Source organism: Microcaecilia unicolor, chromosome 2, assembly GCF_901765095.1.
Source record: "Microcaecilia unicolor chromosome 2, aMicUni1.1, whole genome shotgun sequence".
NCBI classification, from domain to species: Eukaryota; Metazoa; Chordata; class Amphibia; order Gymnophiona; family Siphonopidae; genus Microcaecilia; species Microcaecilia unicolor.
Genome location: NC_044032.1, coordinates 129,917,968 through 129,941,853, shown reverse-complemented (window position 1 = coordinate 129,941,853; position 23,886 = coordinate 129,917,968). Strand labels below are relative to the sequence as shown.

At 43.6% G+C, this 23,886-nt stretch overlaps 1 protein-coding gene across 1 annotated transcript in view; it reads left to right on the top strand.

The window, feature by feature from the left end:
- The window catches only part of LOC115463100 (baculoviral IAP repeat-containing protein 1-like), a 141,990-nt gene that overhangs the window by 98,643 nt on the left and 19,461 nt on the right, over positions 1-23,886 (top strand). Inside the window, 4 exon segments of the mRNA XM_030193312.1 lie at positions 1,572-2,425; positions 2,427-3,711; positions 9,862-10,029; positions 18,721-18,882. Of these exon segments, the coding sequence (XP_030049172.1) occupies positions 1,572-2,425; positions 2,427-3,711; positions 9,862-10,029; positions 18,721-18,882 (2,469 nt within the window).

The window sequence follows — 23,886 nt, the reverse complement described above, 5'->3', positions numbered from 1 at the left end:
CAGAGAAAAGGCTCCCGGTTGGTCAGGCAGTGGTGAGGGGGGGGGATGATGATCCTAAGGGAGGACATGACCAGGTATGCTGGGAGCCTATGGGAGGGTGGGGGCTTGGGGAGGAGGGAGAGAAGAGGAGAAAAAACCCCCAGATGCTTGTGTGCTTGCTGCCTGACTCCAACAACCGGCTCGCAAAAATCATTAAAATTTATCAAGGGGCTCGTGCGAGCCGGTGCGAGCCGGCTCCAGCACACCACTGGCCAGAGCCTAAAGTGTGTGTGGAGGGGGCACATTTTATCCTGCCTCCCTGCCACTGTCCCCCTGCGCTGCCACCGCATGATGGTACCTTGACTGGCAGGGGTCCCCAACCCCTGCCAGCTGAAGCATTAGTTCTTCGCTGGCCTCACATTGCCTGTCCTGCTTTGTTCACAGTCGTACTGTGCACGCTCATTTTAATGAAACTGAGTACACGCGAAATGTTGCGCATTCTCAGTTTCACTAAAAGGAGCGTGTGTGGTGTGACTAAGAAGAGCAGGGTAGGCAGGGTGGCAAGACCAGTGTTGGACAAACGCTTCAGCTGTCAGGGGTTGGGATCCCCCGCCAGCCAAACCAGGGACCCCAGAGCCAATTTGGAGGAGCCCAGGCCGCTGTGGCCCCCTGTAGCTACGCCACTGGTTAGAACTGCCTTTTTCTGATGGACTGCTGAAAGTTTCTGGTACTGCTGCTCAGGCAGAACTTTAGCAATCTGTATAACTGAATAGCTTTATAAGTTTCCACTTTTCACTTCCGGGAGTGAGCAATAAGAAGTGGGCTTTCAAATTTGAGAACTGAGAGGCATTGTAAAGTGATCCAGATTAGGCAGCTGCACAGGGACAGAAATTTCACCCATCCCTGCCCATCCCCACTGGAATGCAAATCACCTAGATTTGACATTGCTGTAGATTTGCGATTCATGAAATCTTGAAATAAACATATCCACCTGTACTCGCTAAGATCCATTCCATCCCCACAAATAATCTCCTCCATCCCCACTTGAACCTGCAGGAGTTGATGCTATAATTTACTTCCTCGCAGCCCTCTGTTTCCTCCCAACCCCAACAGCCCTCTATGTTTTTTTTTGGATGGTATTCACTGTTCAGCCAATGAGTGTTCCAAGCTTCATTCTGTTGTTCCAGCTGCCCCTCTGGACATTCCAAGCCTCATTGTGGTGCTCCAATTGCCTCTCTCTGTGCATACTAAGCCTCATTCTGGAGTCACCAGAGATTTTGACTACATTCCCGTGGTAACTTCTTCCATCCCCATGGGAATCCCATGGCAATTTCTTCCATATCCGTGGGATTCCCACGGGTTCCATAGGATTCCCACAATCCCAATTCCTATGCCCCTCTCTAATCCAGACTAGCCATGGTTGTAGACAGGATCTTGGGCCCAATGGATGATCTGTTGACCCAGCTTGGCACTTCATTTGTTCTTATGCAAAGAAATTGTGTAAGTTATCACATAATTTACTTTATCCACATTTCATTCCTATATTATTTACTGTATTTCAAGAGATCTAATTTGCTTCCTTCTGTTTGCAGGTATGGCTCTTAATGAACCTCAGTGGCTTGAAGATGCAAAGAAATTAAACAGAGAGATGACAAGGAGATACAACAATATTAAGTTCAGGAAAGTAACTACCTTTGGTGAATCTACACATGTTGCCATTGATTTGAAAACCCTCTATGCGGACATTTCCATCATCTCTAAGGACACCAGAAACCAGCCTGTGCAGCAGCTCACACTACCTGAGGTTCTTGCAAACTTGAGCTCCATCACTATGATAGAAGGGGAAGCAGGCAGCGGAAAGACAGCGCTGCTCAGGAAGATTGCGATTCTTTGGGCCTCAGGATGTTGTCCCATACTAAGCAAGTTCAGCCTTGTGTTTTATCTCTCCCTTAAGTCCACAGAACGTGAGCAGAGTCTAGCCGACATCATCTGTAAACAGCTGGCACTGGCAGGGTCTCCACTACCATTAACTGAACTGACCCTGAAGAACATAATCCAGCAATTAAAGAATCAGGCTTTGTTCCTTTTGGATGATTTCAGTGAAATGAATTCAGTCCCCAGCGTTATAGAAGAGCTGATGCAAAAGAATCACTTGAACAGACTGTGTCTGGTTGTTGCAGTGTGCACTGACAGGAGTGGCCAAGTGCGTCAGTATGCAAAGACAGTCCTAAGTATTAGGGAGTTCCCATTGTATAGCACGGTATATATGTTAAAGAGGCTCTTTTCACACAATGTTCCTTTGGTGAGGACATTTTTTATTGCATTAGCACAATCTAAATCTTTGCAGGCTGTTCTGAAAACTCCACTTTTCATGCATGCCCACTGTGCATTCAAAGTTCAGTACCCTAATGATAAAGTAGTCAGTGACACAGTCATGTTTAAGGCCATATTTGCTGTATAACACATTGAAATTCCCAAAGGAAGGCAAGAAGGTAGAAGCCACGCTATCCTTGTGTGGAGAGCTTGCATTAAGAGGTCTCTTTGCGTCATGCTTTGATTTCACAGAGGAGCATCTCGCTGAAACTGCTGTCAATGAAGATGATGCTCTCAGGCTGGGACTTTTGAGCAAATTCACCACTCAAAGACTTCATCCTGTCTATAGGTTCTTTCACCCCTCATTCCAGGAATTCCTCGCAGGGAAGAGGATGGGTGAGCTCCTCGAGTCTGACCTGCAAGAAGAGCAAGAGCAGGGATTTCGTTACCTACAACAGATTAACACATTTCTGAAAGTTGTAGGGCAGTATTACTATTTTTTGACTTATGCCTGCATTTCTTCCAAGGCAACACCTAAAATAATCTCACACTTGTTTAGCTTGATGGATAACAAGGAATCATTTGAATGCCAATCAGGAAGTAAGGAGCACTTGAAACAGCATCCAGAACTGGAACTTATGGAACAGGTTTTGATACTGCATTCAAGTTTCCATGACTTGGATTCTGTTGTTTCACATATGATGAACCTGCTACTGAACTTTGCCATTAAAGCAGCTAATGAAACTAAAACTCTTGTTTCCTGCGCTCCCATAATCTTGCAGTTTCTTAAAGGAAAAAAGCTCAATTTGTATGTGCAGTCTTTGATTAGCAATAAAGAGTGCATAGTTCAGTTTCTGGAAAGCTACCCAGAATGCCTGTCAGTGCTGAGTAGTATCGAGATAATTATAAACAGACATGCAAAAAACCCCACATTTGACTTTTCTAATTTGAGAAATACGTTTATGAATTTTGGACAGCCGACTGTGGAACAAGATTATTCTTCAGCATTTCAGCTTCTCGATGACTTTGCAAACAGAATAATGAAAATGGCAGAAGAGCAATACGCATTCACTTCATTATTCCAAGACAATGACATGATTAATAGGCCAGTTTTGTCTGTTCAGAACCACAAAGTTCCAGTTTTGAAAATTAAAGCAACTAATGCAGGCCCGCTTTCTAAAAACGACTATGCAAAGGTGCTGGATCTGCTCTCAGTCTGTGACCGTATCGACCTGCAGCTGAGTGGGAACCATGGGTTTGTGGAAAGTGTCAGGCCCGCAATTGAGCAGTACAGAGATTTCTTCAGAAGGTGCAGCCTACATGATGCAGTGTTAAGTGTGGCAGAGCAAGAGCTGCTCCTGTCCATGTTCTCGGTGGAATCCCTGGAGATCAACAGTCTGAAGGAAACCACACTACCAGGTGGGCTGATATAGTGCTTATTATTTCTAAGCAAGTGAACAATACATCTTTTTATTTTATTTTATTTTATTTTATATTTATTTGGATTTATTTAATGCCTTTTTGAAGGAATTCACTCAAGGCAGTGTACAGCAAGATAAGTCATACACCAGCAATAGACAATTACAGTAGTAAAAAAAAATTCAAACAACACACTTTACAATGTCAACACTGCACAATAAAACATTTTAATAGACAGCATAGGGTATAAGCAAAGATAGAACATATAGATAAGATAGAGTAACAGGAGTAAGAAAATAAGGTACTAATTTAAAGAGAATTGCAAATGAGGTCAGGAAGGTGCTTGAATATTATCTTAGCTATGGTAGATGTTAAAGCCCTGATTTAGTATTTTTTATATCTAGCATCAGATGTTGCTGCTTCATTCTGCCTAAATCCCTTAGGAAGATTTAGGGTGAAAGCATTTAATTCAAAATAATAGTATAAGATGTATTAATCCATTCCTTGTGAAGTCTGTGATCACTAATATTGAAAGAACTTTAACAGCAGCAATCATGAAACTTGGGTGTGTGCAGCATAAACAGCTATTTCAGAAAAATATAGAAAATTTCAACGAGTTGAAAACCAGCACATTCACGTACATCCTAGCCAGTTGAGAAATATAAACATGTATTTTCTTGTTGCTGTCGCAGAGACCAGTATCCCTTGCCAGTTTGACTTTCTGTGAGGACAAAACCACTGGGGATTAAGGGGGCAACCTTCCCCAATCGTTCCAATGCACTGCTGCTCGGTTGGAGCAGTTTGCCAAAACCTAAATGGGCATTGGAAGCAGGTGTAAATCCTGATGTCGATCTTTTAGGACATCGACATTTATTCCCTTTCTAAAATGGGGATTAATGTGTATCTTCTAGGCATGCCCTCATATATAAGCACATAAGCACTTAAGCACCGCCATACTGGGAAAAGACCAAGGGTCCATCTAGCCCAGCATCCTGTCTCTGACAGCAGCCAATCCAGGCCCTAAGAACCTGGCAGAACCCCCCAAAATTAATAATGATCAATGGACTTCTTCAGGAATCTGTCCAAACCCCCTTTAAACTCGGCAAGGCCAACTGCTGTCACTACATTCTCCGGCAATGAGTTCCAGAGTCCAACTATGCGCTGAGTAAAGAAAAACTTTCTCCGATTTGTTTTAAATCTACCACATTCTAGCTTCATCTTGTGTCCCCTGGTTCTATTATTGTTAGAAAGTGTAAACAAACGCTTCACATCTGTCCACTCCATTCCATTCATTATTTTGTAGACTTTTATCATATCTCCTCTCAGCTGCCTTTTCTCCAAGCTGAAGAACCCTAGCCGTCTAAGCCTTTCCTCATAGGGAAGTCGTCCCATCCCCTTTATCATTTTCGTCGCCCTTCTCTGCACCTTCTCTAATTCCTTTATATCTTTTTTGAGGTGCGGCGACCAGAATTGAACACAATATTCGAGGTGTGATCGCACCATGGAGCGATACAACGGCATTATAACATCTTCATGTTTGTTTTCCATCACTTTCCTAATAATACTCAACATCCCAACCAAAACACACCGACCACACCCCCTTACGTTTGCATGTACTTAGGTTTTTGATGTGTATACCCAGGCTTTCTAAAATGAGAACTTAGACTTTAGGCAAGATACGTTTATGCACATTTGAAATGTGAATAGCCCTTCTAAAATGACTGCCTAAATGTTATCAAGAATGAATTATAAAAACCAATATGTACAAATATATTATATAAAACCATACAGCTGACAAAACTACATACGAAAACATTTCATGAATGAATGCGTGACTGTATAAATATCAACAAAGGTTTCCTGAAACCCACTAATCTGTGTGAAGACAAAGTGATATTATATCGCAATCAAATATTGTGTGGACCTTTTACAAAGGTGCATTAAAAATAAGTGTGTGCTGAACGCTAGAGATGCCCATATATTCCTATGGGCATCTCTAGCGTTTAGCACACACTAATCATTAACACACGCTAAAAATGCTACCGTGCCTTTGTAAAAGACCTCCTGTATTAAGTAAGTGATAACTCTCAGTTTATCATACCAGCCACCTCTGCCCTCAGTTTTTCAATTAGTCAGAGAATTCCTGAGTAAATGAGTAAGCCTTAGGAATACTCTGACTAATTGAATAACCAAGGGCAGAGGTGCTATGATATGATAAACTGAGAAATGCCACTTAATACAATATTTGATTGTGGTATAATATCACTTTTTGTCTTCACACAGATTAGTGAGTTTCAGGAAACTTTTTAAAATTTTTGTTAGTTTTCTGTATTTGTGTTCTTTTTGAGTGACTGTATAAATGACATGTTCAAATGGCATGAAAAAGTATTTTTAAAAAAGCAATGTCTCTATTTAATTGCTTATTAAATATATGGAATATAAAAAAATCATGGTTTAAACATTTTGTAAGAAATGAAAATCTAAAAAACTATCATAACTGGTATGAATAATAAGATGAATCAAATTGTTTGGTAAGCTAAATATTTGATTACTCTATCAGGCTTATTTTCGAAAGAGAAGGGCACCCATCTTTCGACACAAATCGGCAGATGGGTGTCCTTCTCCCAGGGTTGGCCAATCGGCATAATCGAAAGCCGATTTTGGGCATCCTCAACTGCTTTCAATTGCGGGGACGACCAAAATTCACGGGGGCGTGTCAGAAGCGCAGCGAAGGCGGGACTGGGACGTGCCTAACACATGGGCATCCTCGACCGATAATGGAAAAAAGAAGGGCGCCCTGATGAGCACTTGGGTGACATTACTTGGTCCATTTTTTCTTGTGACCAAGCCTCAAAAGGTGCCCGAACTGACCAGATGACCACCAGAGGGAATCGGGGATCACCTCCCCTTACTCCCCCAGTGGTCACTAACCCTGTCCCACCCTAAAAAGAACTTTTAAAATATTATTTGCCAGCCTCTATGCCAACCTCAAATGTCATACCCAGCTCCATGACAGCAGTATGTAGGTCCCTGGAGCAGTTTTAGTGGGTGTAGTGCACTTCAGGCAGGTGGACCCAGGCCCATCCCCCCCTACCTGTTACACTTGTGCTGGTAAATGTGAGACCTTCAAAACCCACCAAAACCCACTGTACCCACATCTAGGTGCCCCCCTTCACCCATAAGGGCTATGGTAGTGGTGTACAGTTGTGGAGAGTGGGTTTTGGGGGGCTCAGCACACAAGGTAAGGGAGCTATGCACCTGGGAGCAATTTCTGAAGTCCACTGCAGTGCCCCCTAGGGTGCCTGGTTGGTATCTTGGAATGTCTGGGGGACCAGTGCACTACGAATGCTGGCTCCTCCCACAACCAAAGGGCTTGCATTTGGTCGTTTCTGAGATGGGCGTCCTCAGTTTCCATTATGGCCGAAAATCGGGGACGACAATCTCTAAGGATGACCATCTCTAAGGTCATCCTAAATTTCCAGATTTGGGTGTCCCCGACCGTATTATCAAAATGAAAGATGGACGCCCATCTTGTTTCGATAATATGGGTTTCCCTGCCCCTACGCCGGGATGTCCTGCAAGGACATCCTCAGGAAAACTTGGGCACCCCTTTCAATTATGCCCCTCCATGGGTTATATAGTAATGAGATGCAAAACATGCAAATGCTTATAAAGCAGCTGATTACTATGTAAATTCCATAATGTGACTTGTGTTAAACACCAGGTGCCCATGGCAAATTGTATCACGGCCCTTAAATTACATTAAAATAATTCCAGCCATCAAGGTCCCCCTCCCAATATTGCCCCCCAATAGTGTCCTAAATATACATTCCCTAGGTGTGCCCTCCCTAGCTGAAGGGAACCCCCCCCCCCCCAAGCTCAGAAAGATCACCACACCTCCCCCATGGTCTCTCACACCCATGGTGGTTTAGGGGGCGGGCAAGAGCAATCCCAAGCCAATCATGCCCCGCTGGTGCCAGGATCCAAAATGGTGCTGGGAAGCCCTAGCAATAGTCTCACAGTACTACCACTATGGGTCATCTTTCCATATAAAGACTTCCATTGCCCTTAAGTGGAAAGATGGCGTCTAGCAGTAGTATCGCTAGACTACCACTACCCCAGTGCCGGCAGAGCAGGAACAACTGGGAATCAGTTATGCTCGCCCCCTAGACCACCATGGATATTTTAAGCTATGGGTGTGGGAAGGTCTGAGCTTGGGGATGGAGAATGTCCTTTTGGGAGGAGGGCACACCTGGAAGGGGAGTGTATTGGGGGGGGGGGGGACAGTAGTACTGGGGAGGACTTTGATTGGGGGGCTTACAAGCAGCATTAATCTATTCAGTGCATTTTTTCTACCAAAAAAGGTGCCGGTACTCAAATGCTAGGCCACCCTTCAGGGGTGGGATGATCACTGAGGGACCCACCCCACAATATCCATGCCCCCTGCAACCAGTCACAGGATCTATCACAAGGCAGAATTGGTATGTAGAGCCTGAACTCTTTCATTAAAACTTGGGGTCCATACGAAAGAACAGCTTCAAGCTACTTCAAACCTAAATTTGACTGAATTTCTTAAAAATTCCTTAGAAGTGATTACAGAAAGAACAACTCTAATTGTGACATTTGCTCTTGAACTTGATAGAAATAATATTCTCAGACTGTACTTTCGTCATTTAAATGATTGTTTCTTGGGACAAAAAATTCAAATTTTCCCCGACATGGCAAGGAACACACAAAAGAGGAGAAAGGAATTTCTACAGTATAAGTCTAGAATAATTAATATAGGGGCCACTTTTGTGTTGAAGTTCCCTTGTAAATGCCATGTAACCTTTGAAGCAGTTAATTATATATTTTTTACTCCCTCGAAACTATTAGAATTTCTTGTATTGAAGGAAGGAGCTAAACCTCCTGAAGAATTGCCTCACTGATTGAGAACGCTGTTATGTTGGCTTTAAGATCCTGCCTTGCTCAACCGTTACTTTTAGGTTACAACTATTTAGTTGTTTTCCTATTTCTTTACTTTTACCTAGTATCTTGATTCATTTAATTGTGGACAAACTTAAAATAGTTTTTCTTTATATATGCATTTCTAGGAATGGCTGTAATCAGTAATCAGTTTCTGTTGAATTTTCTGACATTTCCATTTATATCTGTGGATTTAAATGTAAAATTAATAAATAAAGAATTTAAAAAAAACTTGGGGTCCATGGGTCAATTTTAGCAGACAGTGGGAAAGGTGCCAGTACTCAGTACCCCCAAGTACCCCCTAAAAAAAGCCCTGAATCTATTACTATGGAAGTCAGCAATCTGTGGTACATAGATAGCTCAGGTTGGTGACTCCAATGGTAAATCAAGGTAAAAACTACTGAAAAAGGTGTGAGCAAAATCTAAATAAATAAATAAAGGTGTGGTAAAAGCTTGCTCCTTGATGACTTCCCCCTTTTATGACTTAAGGGGCAATTAACGTCATTTAGCTATTTATATTATTAATAAACATTCATCATTTGTCAAAAGTGTTTTATAAGCACTACTTCCTGCGCTGGAGTGTCTGTTGGTCAACCTCTACCATTGATGTGAAGCATTCTTGCCTGGAAAGGAAGAGGGAATGACTGCCACCACAATGATAGCCCACGCCAGCCAACGAGAGGCACTAACGGAGCACCTCAGAGGAGATACCCCTTTAGTCCTTGGTCAGCAAGTGTTTCCCACAGCTGACTGCATATACATCTGCAGAGGAGGATCTGAAAATGATAAATGAAAAAGGGGGCACTGACAACAAAAAGATAAGATAAGGCATTACCAATTATAAATAAAATTATCAATAGTTCATGTCCCTACTGCAATATAGTTTTACCTGAGTGTTTGGAATGTTTTCAAACAATAAATCATTTACTAAACTTTGCTAGTGATTCCCGAGTGACAAACGAGAGGAAGCCCATAGGAAACAAATGGGCTTCCTCTCATTTGATGCACAGAAATCACTAGCGTGGCTTTGTAAAAGAAGCCTTAAGAAGACCTATTAAAACTTTTTCACCCATTAAAATTTCTCCACATAGAAGAAACCTTTGTACTGGAAGAGGCGGAATTAGCCTCTGTGGCATTGTACCATTAACTCTACAGTCTGACAGTTTGTCTTACTTTTCTTCATAGAACACCTACTTTCCAATTTGGACAAGTTCTCCTGCCTCAAAGAATTGTCAATACAACTGAGTGAAAGTCTAGAAGTATTTCAACAAATTCCTGATGGTTTAAAAAATATCTGTACTATGGAGAAACTTGTAATCAATGCTAAGTTTGGAACGGTCTCTTCCCGACTAGGTAAGACTTAATTTTATGACTCATTTTCTATTATTTCAGAAGGTTAGAACCTGGTTAAAAGAAACAGAGAGAAGGACTTGGTAAGTTGACTTGATGAAGACAAGAACCTAGTGGAGTGCCTCAGAGATCCATATCGGAACCTGTTACATAATGATTTGAGAAAGGTAGCAAGGACTGAGCTGGAACCTTTTGTAAAATACATATAGTGGTATAGAAAGTACATATAAAGTATTTTTTTTAACTCTGTGCAGAATTAAGCTGTAAAATATCTTGCCAGAGGATGTATCAAGGCAGCAAGCACAGCTAGGTTTGAGACAAGTTTCTGGAAGAAATGTTCCTAAACCAGAGCTTACCAAACTTTTTTGGGCCATGATACCATGGTCATGGCTGCAGTGATACCAGAGACCCCACCAAGGCATGTCTAAATGATGTGTCTATGTCCTCTTGCAGTAAGTGTTAAACAGTACATTAGGGTTCCAGTTTGAATAATTGAACACTCAAAGAATCTCTTTTAAAAGTTGAGAATAGTTACGGTTTTCCTTCCTTTTGAGTTTATTAAGTCAGGAAAACAGATATCTCCAAGAGTGATACCTGTTTTCAAGTACAGCTACAGTGAGGAAACCCATGCCCACATCCAAGGGACCAAGAATCCACCTGTATTGCAGCATCACAGCAGTAGGGCTCCAACGATGACCTATCCATTGACACTTAACACTTGCAAATACTTTGGCATATTCCAATACAGTCTAGCTCTGGTAATTAACATTGTACACTTACAGCATAAGTATCATTGTTGCAGATGTCCAGATCGTGCTGTGTCTGAGTAAGTGGAACCAATATTTCAGCCATCGTGCTGTGGCTTTCTTCAGGGTATGCTGTGAGGTCTACAGATCAGGGGAGTAGCTGCGGGGGGGCCACGGGGGCCTGGACCCCCATAAATTATGTCCAGGCCCCCGTGCACAGCGTGCACAGGACAGGAGGAGCAAGAAGAGCAGGGCAGGAATGCGGCTGCACTGAAGACCAGCCCTAAAGAAGGCTTTGGCTGGCGGGGGTTGGGGACCCCCACCAGCAAAGGTATTTGCAAGGCAAGGGGAGGTGCGAGGAGGCATGAGGCAGTGGTGAGCTGGCGGGTGAGGCGAGGCGAAGTGAAGCATGGCGGTGGGGGGGGGGGGGGGGGCGGCGGGGCGGCACTCAAAAGGTGCCCCCAACCTCAGGCTCTGGCCCCCTCCCACCGTAAAGTCTGGCTACGCCCCTATTGCAGATTGCAGAGACTCCCTCTACTTCAGGAAACAGGAACTTGCCTTGAGTTTAGCCACCCATCTATTTATCCCAAGTGACTCTGTACCATGGATCTTGTCCCCATCTATATATCTGCAGTTGGCCTCTCAGCTATATGGTAAGCTGCGTTGTACAGAACATTAGTATTATAGCTATGTTATTTGAATGTTCTAATGTGTGCTTATTAGATGTTTCATTAGTATTAGTATTAGTAACGAAGGATGCTATATTGGAAAAACAGGCCAGATGCTTAAGAAAAGATTCAATCTGCACAGACACCACATGAAGATAGCCGGTGCCAGTCAGGTTCCCACCCCTGTGGGCCAACACTTTACAAGACCAGAACACTGCACCAGTGATTTCATAGTAAGAATCCTGAAAGGTAACTTTAAAACAATACAGGAATGTAAGACCTTTGAAGTCAGAATGATTGAATATTTTGACACCCAACAGACAGGACTTAACAAGGATCTGGGTTTATAAACCATAAAATTGTATTTCTCTGTTTATCACCCTCCTCTCACCTACCCACACCCATCCTGTTAGAATATCAATGAAATGCTTTGATGTCCTCATGCATACCTCCTACCCACCCCCACCCTCCCACCCTGTCAGACTGTCAAAGTAATGCTTGGATGCTTCATTTATATATACTATCTGCTACCACATTTGCTTATTTCCAATCTGACGAAGAAGGGCAACCTTTGAAAGCTAATCAAGAAATGTATTAAGTTATGTCCAGTAAAAAAGGTATCATCTTATTTTCTTTTCCATGCTTTATTTTGTTTGATCTCTATTGATAACCATTAGTATTATGCTTAAATCTATTATATCTCTCTCATTTGAATTTCAGTGTTGTTAAATGTGTATATTTTTGATCTTGTTCCCTGGTTGCCAGAGGATGTAGTAACAGCAGCTAGAGTATCTGGGTTTAAAAAAAGGTTTGGACAAGTCTGCTATTGAGGTGGGGAAGCCACTACTTGCCCTGGTATTGGTAGCATGGAATGTTGCTACTATTTGGGTTTCTGCCAGGTACTTGTGGCCACTTTTGGAAACAAGATACTGGGCTAGACGAACCATTGGTCTGACCCAGTATGTCTATTCGTACGCTCTTCTGTTCTTATGACAAAGGGCTCATCCTAAACAAAGCAAGGCAACCAATCATTCAAAAGAAATTTAGCACAAAAAGGACTGGGGCCAAGGACAAACCTCATCTTCTCCCCTCTCAAAGTTTTAGAATATGACCTGAAGAAATTCCTCCACCCTCCAGAGTCAAAAGTGTCCCAATGAATTTCCAGCCTCATTCCTGCCAGATTTGTTTTCCCGCCAAAATTCAAATTCATGACCAACGGACTTTCCTGCCAAAATTCAAATTTGTGACCAAAATCATGCAATAATCATGGTGCCATCTGTGGAAGTCTAAAAGAGTATAACTGTGATCTGATTTTGGGAAGGATATTGTACAAGGGGCCCAGAGAGAAAGTTTTTGAAAATATTCTGAAGGAAATGGTTTGATATTGAGGATGAAATTTGAATTTCTCGAAAACAGTTTATTTGATTCAAAAGTACCTAACTGAGTTTGAAGTCTCTACTAAAAGTATTTTCTAGGATACTGTCGGAAGACCAGTGTTCATAAAACTATAGTCACTGTACTTTTATATCTGTGATTGTTGATTTCTAATCCTTGGTTGCAATCCAATTTTTTTATTTTGTTGAATACACTACAAATAAATTTAATTTATTTTGTTCTCTGTCTAAACCTCTTTATCCTACTATGTTGTTAACAGGTGGGAGTATATTCAACATATTGAACAGACTGCTAAAATCTGTCATTTCTTTCTCTATAATATCACCAAAATTCATTCTTTCCTTTCTGAGCACACTACCAAAGCCCTTATCCACACTCATCACCTCTCGCTTAGACTATTGCAACTTGCTTTCACAGGTCTCCCACTAAGGCATCTTTCTCCCCTTCAATATTTTCAAAATTCTGCTGCACGATTTATATTCCACCAGTGTAGCTATGCTCATATTAGCCCTCTCCTGAAGTCATTTCATTGGCTCCCTATCCATTTCTGCATACAGTTCAAACCCCTCTTATTGATTTACAAGTGCGTTCACCCTGCGGCTCCTCAGTACCTCTCCACTCTTATCTCTTCCTACACTTCTCCCGGGGAACTCCATTCATTAGGTAAATCTTTCTTATCTGTAACCTTCTCCTCCACTGCTAACTCCAGATGCTGTTCCTTTTATCTTGCTGCACCATATGCCTGGAATAGACTTCCTGAGCCTGTATGCCAAGCTCTATCTCTGGTCGTCATCAAATCTAGGCTATAAAAGTCCACCTTTTTGATGCTGCTTTTAACTCCTAACCCCTATTCACTTGTTCAGTACCCATATCTGTTTTATCATTCCCATCTTAGTAATTCCCATATTCCTTATTTGTCTGCCCTGATTAGATTCTAAGTTCCATCGAGCAGAAACTGTCTCTTCATGTTCAAGAGTTAGGGAGATGTTAAAGTGTTGGGGACATTTTCGATATGACGTCTAAGTCTGACTTTGGATGTTTTGAAAAAAAACGTCCAAAATCCGAATGGAAAAGAGGGTCATTTTCAAAAAAGAAAAACGTCTTTTTTTTCTGAAAATACTGTTTTAAACAAGGTTTTGTGATTTGGACAAATCAAAAAAATGTCCAAGAGCAAACCGCACAAAATCAAGCCATTGTGATGTAGGAGGAGCCAGCATTTTTAGTAGACTGATCCCCCAGAAATCCCAGGAGATAAATGGGGCACCCTAAGAGGCACTGTAGTGGACATCAAAAACATGCTCCCAGATACAGATCTCACTGTTGCTCCCTTATTTGGTTGACTGAGCCCCCCAAAATCCACCCAGAACCTTAACTCCCAGTGAGGAATTTCATTAAGAATAATAGCATCACAAAGTGATACTCGCTCAACTGATAATGGAGTCGGTTATTATCATCAGTTTCTATTATTACTAATGGGGGGGGGGGGGGGGAAGGGACCAATGTCAAAAACTCCATATACCGGAGAAAAGGAATTGGTTCAAAAAAATGAACCCCAAGTCTTACCAATTAAATAGAAAGGAATGTAATGTGAAAAAAACCCAACTCACAATCATGTTCAGAAATGCAGAACTGCAAAAAAGTGGCAGAACCAGCAGGCAAGTGTCAATACCATATATCTCAAAAAAAAAACAGCAGAGCAAACAGTCTGTAGACAAATACTTATCAGAGTCCATGATTCCTTCTAATTCCCTCCATTAGAGTCTTTATATAGAAAAGTCCATTGCTCCCACAATATTCAATCACTGATCCGTGGATGACAGTGCACTGCTCAAACCACTGCTCTTCAGCAAGAGTACCTTGTTTCACTGGAGCTTGCTGCTTCAGGAAGAGTCCAACAAATAAGCTACATAATCACTACCACTAATTCCAAGATGGCTGTGGAACTAAAAAAACACCAACTTATGTATCCACCAATCGGATTACCCACCTGATTTAAAGAGCCCCCACTTTAAAAAAAAACCCCACATTCCATTCAACGTTCTTATTCATACCATTAGGCTCAATAGTATTCAGCCAGAAAACAAACCTCTTCCAGAAAAGGGAAGGTGGTAGAATTAGAGGACATGAATTGAGATTGAAGGGGGGGGGGGGGGGGGGGTCTGACTTGGAATAATGTCAGGAGATATTTTATCACTGAGAGAGTGGTAGATTCTTGGAATGCTCTTCCACGGCATTTGCATCCCACATTTCCCCACCTCTTTGCAGGCTCAATGTGGCTTACAATACATCATGAATGGTGACAACATGAGAAAACATACATTTAGTATTACAGAAGGATTTTGGGTAATATGATAATACAAACATGATAGTATATTAACAAGCAAATATTGTAAGTTAGTTCTGGATTTGTCCTTGCCATTCTCAGGGCACAGACCATATCAGTCTGCCCAGCACTCTTCTTGTACTAAATGTTCTGAAGCTAACATCAAGGCCCCTTAAAATTTACATTCCAGCCCATTCATATCTATTCAGTCACGATCAGGGCACAGACCATAGAAGTCTGCCCAGCACAGGTTTTGCTTCCCAAATGTAGACTTTGGGGAGCAATATTGGAGGTCTATCATAAGCTCCATCCAGAGCTGCAAACAATCACTGAACTCAAGGATCTGGGACAGCCTGCCACAGGGACTTATCAACAAGGCTGTTAAGAACTTCCCAAAGTGACTGAAGGCCTGTGTTAAAGCTGGGGGTGAACACTTTGAGCACTCACAGTGACTTCGAAATTCTGACACTTGAGTGACGTCATTTTACTGTATTTTAGCTCAAACATTTTTAACGTGCAAAAATTGCTAGGTAGTAACACTAAAATGTTAGTAACATCAACATAGCTTAAGATAATTAAATGTTGTTTAATAGTGATGCGTAAGTATGATGACTAAATAAGTATGTAAAATTTCTCATTGAAATTCAAAGCAGTTGCTGAAAAAATGACAAAATCTCTAGGGGGTTACTTTTTTTTTTGCCTCATCCTGTACATGGGTACCTGAGGCAAAGGGAAATAAAGGGGTCCTTTTACTAAGGCACGCTAAATGATAAAATGTCCATAGGAATACAATAGGCATCTTAGCATCAAACATATAAATGACAAGTGACCAACTCACCCGCAAATGCGCATTAGAGACTTCCCTCTCTGTCCCGCCCTCGTGTCGTGATGATGTCAGAGGGCGGAACAGAGAGGGAAATGGACACTGCTGTTGCCACTGGAGCCTGGAGATGAAGGAAGGAACATCGCCAGCGCACCAACCTCCACCCCCCCATGTCGCCGCCGCTCCCGCCCCCTCTGTATCTGGCCCCCTGCACTGACATGACAGCGCCTCTCACCTCCATGTGGAAGTGCTGCAGGCAGCAGCAAAGTGATCTGCTGTTGCCTGCAGCGCTTTCACACGGAGGTGAGAGGTGCTCTCATGTCAGTGCAGGGGGCCTGGCACGGAGGGGGGAGGGAGTGGCGGCGAGGAGGGTAGCTGGACATGGGGGAGGGCAGGGGGGAGAGAGGAGGGTTGCTGGACATGGGGGGAGGGCAGGGGAGAGAGCAGGGTGGGGGGAGGCCAAGGGAAAGAGGAGGGTTGCTGGATATGGGGGGAGGGCAGGGGAGAGAGGAGGGTCGGTGGACGGGGTGAGGCCAGGGGAGACAGGAGGGCTGCTGGACATGGGGGGGAGGTCAGGGGAGAGAGGAGGGTTGCTGGACATGGGGGGAGGGCAGTGGAGAGAGGAGGGCTGCTGGACATGGGGGAGGGCATGGGAGAGAGGAGAGTTGCTGGACATGGGTTGGGGGAGGGGCAGGGCAGGGGAGAGAGGAGGTTTGCTGGACATGGAGGTGAGAATTACAAATCTCGCCCATTTTAACGGGCTTAACGGCTAGTTTAGAGTATGCTACTCGTTAGCGCACACTAAATCCATTAGCACACCTTAGTAAAAGGACCCCAAAATGATTTAGTTCAAGGTCACAAGGAGTATCAATAGCAGAAATGGGAACTGAATCCTGGTTTTGCTGGCTCACAGTCTATTGTGCTAACCACTAGTCCATTTCCTCTTCCTGCCCAAGAGCTTTCTTTTGTTGCACTGGGAAACTCTCATTCCTCCTTGTCCTCAATCTTAGAATGTTAAATTTAAATAACAATGGAAAATGTAAGCTTACTTTTCTCTCTTTAAATCTTGTGGGAGACCTGAGAGCCTACATGCCCCCAATTTAGTTTGGCAACTTGTTTTCCTGCATGTAACTCGCACTGTCTATATGCATCCCTGAGAAAACTACCTCTTCTTCTAGAAAGGCTAAGGAGCTCATTTTCAAATGAGAAAAACGTCCAAAAAGTGACATAAATCTGCATTTGGACATTTTTCTCACAAAAAACGTCCAATTGGTATTTTCAAAACCAATTTTTAGATGTTTTTCTATGAAGTCCGTCAGAAGTGCGTTTAAATCACAAGGGGGCATGTCAAGGGCGGGATCTGGGCGTTCCTAACCCATGGACGTTTATCAGCTATAATGGAACAAAACAAAACCGACCAGGACTAAAACTAAAATGTTTTGAGCTAGACCTGTTTTGATAATGAATAAGGCACCAAAAGGTGCTCTAAATGACCACTGGAGGGAATGAGGGATGACCTCTCTTTACTCCCTCAGTAGTCACTAACCCCCTCCCACCCCCCAAATATGTGATTAAAACATTACTTGCCAGCCTCTATACCAGTCTCAGATGTTATACTCGGGTCCATCAGAATAGCATGCAGGTCCCTGGAGTAGTCTAGTGGTGTGTGCAGTGCACTGCAGACAGGTGGACTAAGGCTCTTACCTCCCCCCACCTGTTACACTTGTGGAGGAAATTGTGAGCTCTCCAAAACTCACCAGAAACCCACTGTACCCACATATAGGTGCCCCCTTCACCTGTAAGGGCTATGGTAGTGGTGAACAGTTGGAGGGAGCGGGTTTTAGGGGGCTCAGCAGACAAGATGAGGGAGCAATGGTGAGATGTATACCTGGAAGCATTTTATGAAGTCCACTGCAGTGCCCCCTAGGGTGCTCTATTGCTTTCCTAGGATGTCTGGGGGACCAGTCTACTAAAGATGCTGGCTCCTCCTACATCCCAATGGCTTGATTTTGTGTGTTTTGCACTTGGACTGGTTTTTTTTTTCAGAAATGGAACAAAATACAAAATGTCCAAATCACAAAACCTTGTTCAAAACAGTATTTTCGAAAAAAAGAAAAAAAGATAGACATGTTTCTTTTTTGAAAATGACCTTTTCTATTCAGATTTTGGACGTTTGTTGCAATATGTCCAAAGTCAGACTTAGATGTCAAATTGAAAATGCCCCTTCATGGCTCCAGTGGCATAGCCACAGGTGGGCCTGGGTGGGCCCTTAGGGCTCAGGCCCACCCAACAGTAGCACATGTTTAGCGGTAGATGGTGGAGATCCCAAGCTCTGTCAGCTGAAGACTTTCCCCTGATAGTAACAAAATTCTACTCTCCACAATACTGGCACCTGTCCTGCACATGCTCAGTTTTCAGCGCATGCCTGCTGCAGACTGCCAAGGTGGAAAGAAGCATTTTCCTGCCAGCTGAGAGATTTTTGTGGTGGTGGTGGGGGGGGGGGGGGGGGGGGGGGGGGGGGGGAGAACATTTGGTGCCCATCCACTTCTTACCTAAGCCCACCCAAAATCTGTTGTCTGGCTATGCCCCTGCATGGCTCTCTATGCACCCTTACAGGCACAATCCATTACAGCATATACTGTAAGGTGTGCGGTTACAAAATAGACCATGCCAGCTCCTTAAAACCCAAAGTATGTACTTTGTAAACATGCTTCCATCATCCATCTTTGTATTTTACAGTTGAATTTATTCAACACTTCAGCAGTCTCGAAGTCTTTCATTTGAACTGTACATCCTTTCCGGATTTTGAGGCCTTGATGATCGCACTCTCTTCCTACAAGAAACTCAAAGAGATTAAATTCAGTGGATCATTTTTTGGAGACAAGGAAATATCCTTTTTTGGTAAGAAAAATAATTGCAAATTGATATCTGTATATTTCTGTTGACATGTAACTCATTTATTTTAATTACTATTATACATGAAATGTAGGTCAGCCAATCTGTGGTCTGAGGGACCCTTTTTACTAAGCTGTGGTAAGCATTTGCACGCGCTTACTGCAACATAAAATGGTTTACCACAGGACAAGTGCAGACATCCTGTGGTAATTTCCTAATCTGAGTGCACAATGCTAAATGTTTTTTAAACAAAGGAGTGTATCTGGGACAGAGAGTGGGTGTTTCTGTGCTACAGAGTGGAGGAGTGGCCTAGTGGTTAGGTCCTGGGGAACTGAGGAACTGAGTTCAATTCCCACTTCAGGCACAGCTCCTTGTGACTCTGGGCAAGTCACTTAACCCTCCATTGCCCCAGGTACAAATAAGTACCTGTATATGTAAGCTGCATTGAGCCTGCCATGAGTAGGAAAGCACGGAGTACAAATGTAATTAAAATAAATAAAAAAATAATCAGTGCAACTACATTATCACACGCTAACTGATGGGGTGGTTGAGATACATTCTAGCATACTGAGAAAGTACAGTGAGGTTCTGGAGGGTCCTCTGAAGGATGCATTTAAGATCCTTGGGAGAAGTTCCACAAGATAGGAGAAGGGCTGATGTAGTCCCTCTTCATAAAAGTGGTAACAGAAAAGAAGTGAGAAACTACATATGTAGTATCACATCATAACTTACATCTTAACTTATGCTTTGAGTTTGTCTTGGGCAGACTGGATGGACCCTACAGGTCTTTGTCTGCTGTCATCTACTATGTTACTATCCAGCTTATAATCGAAACCTTTTGCCGGCGATCTTCCGACACAAATCGGGAGATCGCCGGCGAAAGTTCAAGGGGGCGTGTCGCCAGCGAAGTGAAGGCGGGACATGGGCGGGCATAGGCGTGGCTACCAGATGGCCGGCTTTCGTGGATAATGGAAAAATAAAACCTGGCGATAATCAGCATTTCGCCGGGTTTACTTGGTCCTTTTATTTTCATGACCAAGCCTCAAAAAAGTGCCCCAACTGACCAGATGACCACTGGAGAGAATGGGGGATGACCTCCTCGTAGTACCCCAGTGGTCACCAACCCCCTCCCACATGAAAAAAAATAAAAATAAAGCACTTTTTTGCCAGCCTCAAATGTCATACCCAGCTCCCTGACAACAGTATGCAAGTCCCTGGAGCAGTTTTTAATGGGTGCAGTGCACTTCAGGCAGGCAGGCAGACCCAGGTCCATCCCCCCCTACCTGTTACACTTGTGGTGCTAAGTGTTGAGCCCTCCAAACCCCCCCCCAACACCCACTGTACCCACATATAAGTGCCCCCCCCTTCACCCATAAGGGCTATGGTAATGGAGTAGAGGTGTGGGGAGTGGGTTTGGGGGGATTTTGGGGGCTCAGCACCCAAGGTAAGTGTTACGTCTGTGCTTTCCTCGCCCTCTGGTGGCCAGAACAGGTGGCTGCTATGGGCCATCACTCGTTCCAGATTTCAGCTGAGTCCGGTCCGGATCTTCCAGGCTGCCAGGTTTGCTTGCTTGGATTGAGCGTGCACAGCTACCATAGCTTCCTGGTGATTGCTGCAGCTGAGTCTTACCTGTCTGGGCTTATTAGCCATTTTGAAACTTTCTGGCTTTGCCTTTGCATTGCGTCTAAGGCCCTGGTATGTTGGTGCTTGTTGCACTTCTGCTAGTCCAGTGATTTGTCTGCGATTCTTGCCTTGATTCTTGCCTGTTTCTAGTTAGTCTGTGTTTGGTTTAGTTTAGGTTTTACTTGTTTTCCTAGCCTTGTTTCTGGTTTGTATCGCAGTGTTTAGTTTCTGTTTGTGTGCTGGCTTTGTGGCTGCTTGCAGCTTTTAGTTCTGTGTCTTGTTAGTCAGTGTTTTGTTCCCTGTTTCAGTGGCTGCTTGCAGCTTCCAGTTTCTGTCCCCTAGCTTGTCCTGTCCCTGCCTTGTGTTGTATTGTCTAGCCCAGTTTCCTGCCTTGCTGCCCATGTTCCTTCCTTTCCCCTCTGACACTCAGTCCCTGTGCTGCCTAGCTGTTATCTTGCTCCAGCCCTGTCCTGCAAAGTCCTGTCGGCCACCTGAAGCTGGGAGCTCAACTCCTGGTGGAAAGTGGCCAGGTACAGGTGAAGCCTAACTGTTGTCAGAGTTCTGCCTTGCCCCTGGTGTGGGGTGGTTTTGCCTGCCACTGCCGCTCCTCAGCAGTGGCCCAAGGGCTCACAACCCAGTTCCAGCTTTGAAAGCGTAACAGTAAGGGAGCTTTGCACCTGGGAGCTTTTTTTGTATTTTTTTAAACATTTTTAGAAGTGCCCCCTAGGGTGCCCTGGCATGTGAGGGGGGCCAGTGCATTACAAATGCTAGCTCCTCCCATGACCAAATGCCTTGGATTTCGCCGGGTTTGAGATGGCCGGCATTTTTTTCCATTATCGCTGAAAAACAAAACCGGCGATCTCAAACCCTGCGAACTCCAAAGCATTTGGCCGGGCTAAACCGTATTATCGAAAAAAAAGATGGCCGGTTCCGCAGCTGTAGCACCGCCGCCAACATAGATTGCCGGCGATCTATTTGGCCGGCGACGTTCAATTATGCCCCTCCACGTTAGTGCAAGATTAGCATGTGAGTCCTTAACTCCTACAAAATAGTTGTCAGTAAGTGCTCATGTGCTATATTCTTTTAATGGGTTGTGCTGATGCAGTGGCGTTCCTAGCCTCGACGGGACCCGGAGTGGATCGCCGATGCACCCCCCCCCCCCCGGGTGCAGTGCACCCCCCTCGCAAAATGACACCTCCCCCCCCCGGGTGCACGCCGCTGGGTGGGGGGGTGCCGCAACGCGCGCCTGTCTGCTCCCAGTTTGCTACGCTCACTAAATTCTCTCGTTCACTGCAGCTCCCTCCCTCTGCCCCGGAACAGGAAGTAACCTGTTCTGGGACAGAAGGAGGGAGCTACAGCAAACGAGAGAATTTAGCGAGCGTAGCGAGCTGGAAGCAGACAGGCGCACACTGCGGCACCCCCCCAGCGGCGTGCACCCGGGGCAGACCGCCCCCACCGCCCCCCCCCCCCTTGGTACGCCACTGTGCTGATGGCAACATTAGCACATGCAGTAAATATAAACACTTGGAAACTAAAGCATAAGTAAACTGTTACACATTTGTAAATAGGAGGAAAAACCTCAAGAAGCACCTTTCCCCACTAATTAAGCGGGTGAAAGGGCTAGGGCTTCTTCATCATCAGAAAAAATCTCCCAAAACCACGGTTCTAATTATGGAGGAGCCCGAGAGAAGCTAAGTACCTTCTCGAGTTTTCAGTATATATTTTTCAAACATCCGCAATTTCTAACAAAGTAGATGAATGTTTGAATTAAAGTTTTGGGAGGTTTTTTCTGCTGATGAAGAAGCCCTAGCCCTTTCACCCGCTTAATTAGTGGGGACAGGTGCTTCTTGAGGTTTTTCCTCCTATTTACAAATGTGTAACAGTTTACTTATGCTTTAGTTTCCAGGTGTTTATATTTACTGAATGTTCCTTTTTTGGAAACTTTTCCCTGATTTTCAATTTAACATTAGCACAGGGCCATTAATAGAAAAAATAGAAAATCAGCCATTTTCTGGCAGCAGTAAAAATGGCCTTAGAGTGCAGTTTAGTAAAAAGACCCCTAAATTAATTTAAAATTCCTTACCTGATTTTATTTATTCAGTTGTTAGAAGGCATCTTTCTTGCTATCAGACATGATACATCAGGAATAAAATGGAAACCAGGAAATAATAAGGTCAGAACTGCAAAAGAGTAGTGTCAGCATGTGGGAGGTAAACTGACCGCAGGGTAGATATGCCTTAGAGCTTTCAAGGGCTAGGCTGCAGAACTGAGATGCTTGTGGCATGGAGAACATGGCCACTTGTGGATTTAAAGGCTGAAGGAATGAGTCCAAGGATTGGGAAACACTTAGTATAGCATATGAAACTTCCAGAAAAATCCCATGGTACAACAAGCAACATAATGTGTTAGCATGAAACTCTTGCAAAGTCCCCAGAAGATTGCCAGAGGTGGTCAGAAGTTGGACCACAAAGGTAGCACTCTTTGCTAGCCTGAACATCAGTTAATTCAGATAAGCATGTGATAGTAAGCTTAAAATTTACATTATTATATTATTTGGGTTAAAATGGCATGTATATTTTCAAATAGTAAGATGGCACATAAAGAAGGTTTCATTTTATATTTTACCATTTGATGTAATGCAACTTTTCTTCAGGATGGCAAAATAAGGCAAATACATGTAAAGAGATCCTAAAATGTCCCCTGCCCCTTGTGAGTTACTTATGTGTCTCCACAGACACTTACAAGTGGCATAATGAAAAAGGGTTAGTGGTTGTACAGACACTCCCCAACTGGGAGGCATCTGGCAGAGACAGTGTAGTTTGTGGTAAAGGAGACCAGGAAGTTCCTTATTCTTTTTTCATGACTCATTTCCAGGAAAATTTGCTTGGATGCCAGGGAGGAGCAGCTAAGCCTTAGGATCAGGAGGTTAGAGTCCAGGAGGATTTTAAGTGAAAGAAACAAGAGATGATACTAAGCACTCTATTCCTTGTTTAAATGGAGATTGCCCAATTTTGTTATAAATGTGGATTCCAGTATGGAACATAGGGAAGCTGCCAGTTATGTGAATTTGCTGAAAGAATTTCTGCAACGTTGGTAGATAGTGTGTTTTGGAGTTTCCTCTAAGGACGAACCATCTGGAGCCAAGAGGAGATTTTACCATTAATCAGAAAATGTGAAATTCCTGCCTGAAGAAGAAACTTGAGGGGGGGGGGGGTCTTTTTAAGATTAGCTTGAGTTATCTGCAGCAGGGCCCATAGGAATAAAATGAACTCTGCTGCAGATAACTCGAGCTAATCTTTAGTAAAAGACCCCTTTGGCAGCTTTACCCAGGCATAGATACAGGGAGAGTCGCATTAAGGGAGGATGTCTAAAGAGTATCTTGCTGTA